This window comes from Charadrius vociferus, unplaced genomic scaffold, assembly GCF_000708025.1.
Source record: "Charadrius vociferus isolate BGI_N301 unplaced genomic scaffold, ASM70802v2 scaffold282, whole genome shotgun sequence".
Taxonomy (NCBI): domain Eukaryota; kingdom Metazoa; phylum Chordata; class Aves; order Charadriiformes; family Charadriidae; genus Charadrius; species Charadrius vociferus.
The window spans coordinates 10,848,739-10,856,047 of NW_009647731.1; the positions used below are offsets into that span (position 1 = coordinate 10,848,739).

General features: G+C 36.1%; 1 protein-coding gene across 1 annotated transcript in view; it reads right to left on the bottom strand.

The window, feature by feature from the left end:
• Nucleotides 1–1,282: 1,282 nt before the first annotated feature.
• NSMCE4A (non-SMC element 4 homolog A (S. cerevisiae)) overlaps nucleotides 1,283–7,309 on the bottom strand; it is a 47,147-nt gene continuing 41,120 nt past the window's right edge. The window contains exons 5-10 of the mRNA XM_009881657.1: nucleotides 5,989–6,088; nucleotides 4,479–4,569; nucleotides 3,906–4,000; nucleotides 3,077–3,125; nucleotides 1,911–2,002; nucleotides 1,283–1,363 (exon numbers count right to left, since the gene is read on the bottom strand). Of these exons, the coding sequence (XP_009879959.1) occupies nucleotides 1,283–1,363; nucleotides 1,911–2,002; nucleotides 3,077–3,125; nucleotides 3,906–4,000; nucleotides 4,479–4,569; nucleotides 5,989–6,088 (508 nt within the window). The remainder of the gene's footprint in view (nucleotides 1,364–1,910; nucleotides 2,003–3,076; nucleotides 3,126–3,905; nucleotides 4,001–4,478; nucleotides 4,570–5,988; nucleotides 6,089–7,309) is intronic.

Here is a 7,309-nt window from a genome sequence, read left to right on the forward strand (position 1 = left end):
GGCCTCCCGCCGCTGGCGGGGTTTGAGGGGTTGTAGATGATCAAAGATGATGAAAGTGTGTTTTCTGACAGCCGCCCGGCCTGACCCCGTTCTGTCACCCCGAGGGCAGATCACCTCAGCCGCCCGAGAGAAGGGAGGAAGAAATCCTCAACACTCCAGAGACAACAGTCCTCAGAAGAGCATTTTCTGGAGATGGAGCTAGACTTTTATTTATTCTGAAGAAAATACCGTCTAAGATAGCTGTCCTGCTTGAGTTACAAAACCAAATACACGTGATGGACTTGGGGGGGGGGAAGGAAGGAGAAATTTTTATCTATAATTGGGAACAAATTTTCAAAGTCAAACCTTGATTTCCAGAAGAGTAAGAATAGAAAGACAACATCAAATTTGTCCCGCGGCACCCAAAATCATCTAGATTAACTGCCTCTGCCGTGATAAGATTATCACGTAAATTCCACTTGCAGACTGCTACTGGTGAGAGACGGGGTGAAAGAAGGGGGATGGCATTTCCCTTTTCTGAAAGCTTGAAAGTGTCAGTAAACTTCATGTAAAGTAGTAAACACAGCCACAATAAATAGAAAGTATATGGTAATAACCCTGTGACAGGTACAAACAAAACAGCATATATAAAGTGTCGAAATGTTCCAATAAAAATAAATTTAATTTTACAATATATACATATAAAAATCTTTTCTGAAGGAAACATTTTAAAACACTTTCTTTAAGGCACCTAGGGGGAAAAAAAAAAGAGAAGACAGTAAGACAACATGCATTACAATTTGGAATTTACCAAACAACTGTGACAATAAAATAATCCAATTCTATCATTTAAAGGATTTTAGAGAGAACCAGAATGTCCTCCCTTCCCTGGCATCCCTAAGTCCTCCTTCAGATTACTCTATTAACACATAAGCTGTCAGTAGGTTAAAAAAAATAGTAAGAGCACAAAAACTAAGATATAATTCTTCACAGCATTGCATTCCAAGTATGAGTATATTCCAAAATTCTAAAAATTAACTCGAGTATATCACTTAACTGACCATCAAATGTTAAAATAAAGGGTTTTTTCCAGTTAATTACTGCATAGACGACTAGATGACATTTTGTTCCACGAAGAGATCAAGGACATAGAAATGTTCCAGATGTTATACAGTTATCCTGCTTATAGTTTTTCTACATTTCTAAATCACAGATAGTTGCCCTGCAGTTCTTTCACATGCATAAGAACTCACACACTGTATCCTTAATTAGTTTGATTTATTAAAAGAACTTACTTGAAGAATTAAGCTATCTCCATTTCATCTTCATTGCTATAAGGAGGACTAATCATGGGTTCTGTTATTTCATATGTTTCTACGATCTCCTGGTAAGAGATGACAACAATATGTAAGTTACAAGAGCTGAGCTATTGCAATTTAATTGCAGTTACCACCAGATAAGTAATAAAGTTTCTCATACTAAAGCACTATTTCAGATTACTAAGTTTCTTCTGCACATTCCGAGTGACGGACAAAGATTTATTACAAACAGCAAACAGTGAGGAAATTGTATGGAGAGCTTCCCCTCTAGAAGCAAGTATCATATACAAGGGAAGAAACAGTCTCCATACTTATGTAGTCCTCATATAAAACAATAAAGGCAAGTCACTGCACAACTTAAAAGCACTTAAACTGACCAAGCTTCACAGATCAAAGATGAAATTGCTATCCCAATTCTCAGTTTTCTCGCAGTTAAAAGCATTCATTAGATTTGTGATTGTTCTGGACTCGCATAAAATTAAATGTAGTGATAATATATACAGGAACGCCTATCCCCATTAGAGTACATAACAGCACAGGTCTTGGATGCATTCATACACTTACAAAAAAAAAAAAATTTAATCAAAAGTATCAAGTGCTCATCTACTATACCTTCCACTCCTGATGGCTCAGAGATATGACAACCTGGTTCCGTGCTCCAGCACTACGGTGATCCTCTTTTCCCTCATTGTCTTTCAAAGGTTCTGTTTAAAATACAGCATTTTCATAGTCTTTACACTTGTAAAGTCAGTTTCCTCCAGGAACACAAAAGCTTCACAAAAAGCAAATCGCCTTATACATACTTCACTAAGCTAGTCTCTATCAATAGCCTGTACCATAGAATCATAGAATGGTTTAGGTTGAAAAGGACCTTGAAGATCACGGAGTTCCAACCCCCTGCCATGGGCAGGGACACCTCCCACTAGACCAGGTTGCTCAAAGCCTTGTCCAGCCTGGCCTTGAACCCACTTTAGGTACTGGAAGGTCACAATAAAGTCTGCCCGGAGCCTTCACTTCTCCAGGCTGAACAGCCCCAACTCTCTCAGCCTCTCCTCACAGCAGAGGTGCTCCAGCCCTCGGATCATCTTTGTGGCCCTCCTCTGGAGCCGCTCCAACAGGTCCATGTCCTTCTTGTGTTGCGGGCTCCCGAGCCGGACGCAGTACTCCAGGTGGGGTCTCAGCAGAGCAGAGGGACAGAATCACCACTATATGCTTCTAAAGAAATTTCTTTAGTCTTACCTCCTAAAAATTTAGAAACTAAGATTTCTCAGAGTCCCAGAAGGACCTAAGTATTTAATCCCTTATGAAATCCCACCAAAGTCATAATCGCATTGATATCCCGTGGGAGCAAAAGCCAGAGACCTCATATGTAGGAGAGCATTTTCTGTTCAACTGTTTTGAAGCTGCAGCACTTCCCAACTCAGATAGACAAAGGAGACTTCTTGCATACAAAAATATCTTTTCTCAGCAAAGCATAACAGCATTCATATAGTTATTAGTGAAAATATCACTTAAAAGTAATAACCTTTTACTGCTATTAATAGAATCAATTTATATAAATCAGCATAGTGGCCTTTTTCCATATTTTGGTATTTAAAGAGTCAATCCTTTCAGTTACTTATAAATCTCTTCATGCCTTCAATTGCCTGCACTGCATATCCCCAAATCTCCACTCTTGCAGCTAAAAATATACCTAAAATGTTGTAAACACCTAAGATGCAGCTACTTTTCAATGTTGTAACAAAAAACAGTAATAGTCTTTTAAAGCTAGATTTTACCTATTATTGGCAATTTATCGTCATCCAGCTTTAATCTTGCAAAACCATCCTAAAAGACAGTAGGATTTAAAGTTTCAGAAATTAGAACTACCTAATTAGCGTAACGCAGTGAGATTTCATGTTTTTATTTAATATTTTACATAATCATAAACAGGTATATCTATAGATAACGATTCTTAATTGGCATACTTAATAGGAAAAATTATTTCAATATAGCACTTATTCACAAAGTATGCAGCTCATATAGGACAGTTGGTAACTGTTGGATTACAAAAAAACTGAGTTATTAAAAATCATTATTATTCATTAAATGTACTTTAGTTAACCCTTCATAATCACATCAGTATTCACTATAAACCTGAATTTAGTCAGAATATATTTGTAAATTTTACCAAATCCGTTTTATTAATTAGACAAAGTATAGTTTGAAGTACAAATCTACAGATTCAACGAGAACGTAAAACACTACACCGACATACTTTCCTACAACCTCAAGAACTTGTCTATACTCTGTGACTACTCCTCTATGATGTAAAACAATGTGAGCCAGAATCCCTTTTTGAAAGGTGTATTGACAGCAAAAAATTCAATTTACATTTGTTGGTAAATTGACTGTAATAGAAAATTCTAGTAAAAAAAATGGTCTGTCAACTGTTTTCTTTTTTATTCAATTACCAAAATATCACAGACTGTTTGTAGAAAACAAATTAGGATCCTAATCTGTCAATATTAAAGCCATAAAACAAACAAACAAACAAACAAAAATAATCAGTATTTCTAGGTAAGTCCAATATCTAAAATAAGATTTCAAGAACATGTCATGCCTTACCCTTATAATGAAGGACACATGAAAGATGTTTTCCACAGTGCGTGCAAAAGAGTTTGGATCAATCACAAGATCGAAGAAGGAAATAGGTGTATCAGCTAGAGATGCAAAAGTATGTTTGTTTAAAAAAAAAAAAACAACAAACAAAACGAAGCAGGTGCTATACACAGAGCTATTATGTGTAAACATAAACTTAAGAAAGTCAGTACTCCTTTTAAAAGCTAACTGAATGTTTGTCAATTTAGTTACAATGCTGAATCCCCAGCTGCCTGCAGAAAGTTTCTAGAGAATATTATTTTCTTCCCATCTTTTCCGCACACATACGCAGTGACTATTTGATTGCCTTCTAAAAAATAGCATGCTCTAATAAATTTGCAAATTTACTTTGCAATCAAACAGCAACTGATTAGTGTTCCTAAAAAATACACATTCAGTACATAGCTTTCAACATAAAGATTTCTACTTGCGAACTCCACCTAATTTTGTTTCCATAGTTTAACCACTCTTAACTGTAGATTACAAGTATTCATTTTCTCAAAGTAATGCTTTAAAAGCTTATCATTGAATCATACTTACGATCATTTTTAAAATGAGTTTGCAATAATCCCAGGATCCTCTCTACTTCTTTTTCTGTAGCTTCCTGATGAGACTCCTCCATTTTTTTTAACTGGAAAAAAGAAACATAGTTTCACCTCAAATAACCACTGTTGTAAAACAAGAATATGAAAATGACCTTTTAGGAACACATAAAAGATAAATTTTTCTGTCTATGCCACACATGCACAGTTACAGACACACTTACGCAAACATGAGACAACTTTTGAAGTGCTTTAGGAATCAATTCTCATTTTACAGTATCAAACTGAAAGGCCACAGTTTGTACGTTCTGAGCTCATTTACAGGTCAACTCTTACTTTTCAATAGTTCTGTTGGACTGGGTTAGCCCTAATAGTACGCAGTCTGTGAGTTTACTGAAGAAATTTATTTATAAGCATAGAAGGGCAGATCATTAAGATCTTCACCTTTTTTCTTTTCAGAGATGGCACCTAAGTTTACGTGTAAGAAATGTCATGGCATGAAGTTTGACATGGTCAAAGGACATGATTAGTGTGATTTTCCATATCTGTTCATTATCTGTAAAGCAGGGTACTCCAAATTGTCCTTCAAGTATGGTCATCAGCAGAGTACCAAATTCCCTTTCCCAGTACAGTCATTAGTAATCTGTTTGCTCTTTCTGTTAGCCACCACTTTCCCTTTGAGCACCTTGCAATAATGCAAACTACAGAAACTTTCACACATAACTATTTATCAAACACAGATTAACATTTGTGCTGATCATCAGTGTCTACCTAAGCAAACCACCAAGACCGCTCACTCACTTCTGGAAGCAACTCTCTCAAACCCTCCAGCTCCTCTTCTTCCAAGTACAAACTGTATCAGAATAATTACTATCACTATTTGGATTATTATGAAGTAAGATGTTTTTACAATGACATATTCAACATTTTGCCTCTATGTACTGGCATCATCAGCCAGACATTCCCCATAACAACATCGTTTATTTTTTCAAAGGTTTAAATGTAAGCCTCTCTGTAAGTATTCTCAGACTTTTGCCTTTCTGCCAGAGTAAGACAGAAAGAATTGGGAAACAGAACACAGGGAAAATAGTGTTTAAGTGAGCCAATTAGTTTGGTGGTGTTAAACACATTTCTGTGCAAATACCACACACTATTACACACTTTTTATTTAAAAGTTGAAAACACACTCATGTAAACAAGTTTCTTTTGTGTTTCCTTTCAAAGTAACAAGCACCAGAGCAAATAAGCTAATTTGAAATTGAAAAAAATCAGTCTGTAAATCCTATTTCTGAACTTTAAATCAGTCTGTAAATGTTATTTCCTTCCACTCAGTGAAATACTGCGGTCCACACAAAACAAATAAAGAAGCCCAATGATGAAGTCTGTATCCTTTAGTACTGCATAGTTCGTAACCACAAAACTCTAAACAACATGAACAGAAAGATTTAAAATTCACTTGTAATAACTATGCCATAACAAATCGTTAATAAAGATAACATTTCACAAACCTGAGCAGGCATTGCCCGTTTTTGTTCTCCTCCTGTAGCTTTTCTCTGCCTCTCAATCCGTTGTCTTGGTACAGGAGGATCAGACTTGAAAGATCCCAACCTAACCAAAATAAAAAGAACATATACATGAAAATGTGTTTTACATTGTATGCTAAGGAATCTATATACTGAGCAGGTAATCTCTGATACAAGTGCAAAGCAATGACCGATACCTAAAAATAAAGCCTCTTCACATTTAGAGACTTCTGTAAACAGCCATCCCCAAAAGCTGCTCCAAAATATGTTGGTGGCCTGCCCTGGTTTCAGCTGGATAGAGTTAATTTGTTGTTTTTTCTAGTGGTGGCTGTGTTTCAGATTTGGTATGAAAGGAATATCAATAATGCATATTGCTTTAGTTGTTGCCAGGTGATGATTATATTTTTCAAGGACTTTTTTCAGCTTCCCATAGACACTGAGAGGGAGCATAGACAGAATGATTGAATGGCCGTGGAATATTCCGTACCATAGATGTCATGCTCAGTATATAAATGGGATTGGCAGGGGGGTACTTGCGATCACTCCTTGGGATGGTGCCAGTTCACCAACTTACTGAGTGGTGAGAGTGACTTGTGTCATGTATATTCTTTTACCATTATTATTATTTTTCCTTTTCTGTTTTTGTTCTATTAAACTGTCTTTATCTCAACCCATACGGTCTTTTTCCTTTTCCCTTTCCCCTCCTTTTCTCCTTCTTCTCCCTGTCCTTCTGGGGGAAGAGGGAGAACTGCACAAGTGGCTGTGTGGTCCCAGCGTTGGCTGGGGTTAAACCACGACACAGCCCAATACAAGAATTATCAACAGATGTATAAAATTTGGTGCAATTATTCCAACTTCTTTGTTTGTTTTTTTTTAAACTGAAAACTTTAAATCTACTTTTCTTAAAACTAGTTAAGAAATGAAATGGAGTATATGGTTCATATCCTCCAATATCTCCTTTTGAATTTATTATAAACTTTTTTGCCTGAAAACTCTCTCCATACAATATTTATCTCTTTTTCATCTATTGCTTAGTTTCTGTAAGTTCAGGTTTGCAGTACGCTTTTTTTTTTTAAAAAAAAAAAGCCACAAATTGTTAAAAGGTAGTCAATCAATAGAACATTCAGTACATTAAGAAGAGATCCAAAGTTTCTCATTAAACAACATGAGTGTAACATACATGCTAGATTTAGGCACTTTCTTGAAGTGCTTACCTCTCTCCATTGACTATATAAGGAACTTAGGCTCCTAACTTTGGTTGCCTTGAATCTCCACCAAGTTAGATGCCTAAAGGAGAGAGTGTGAA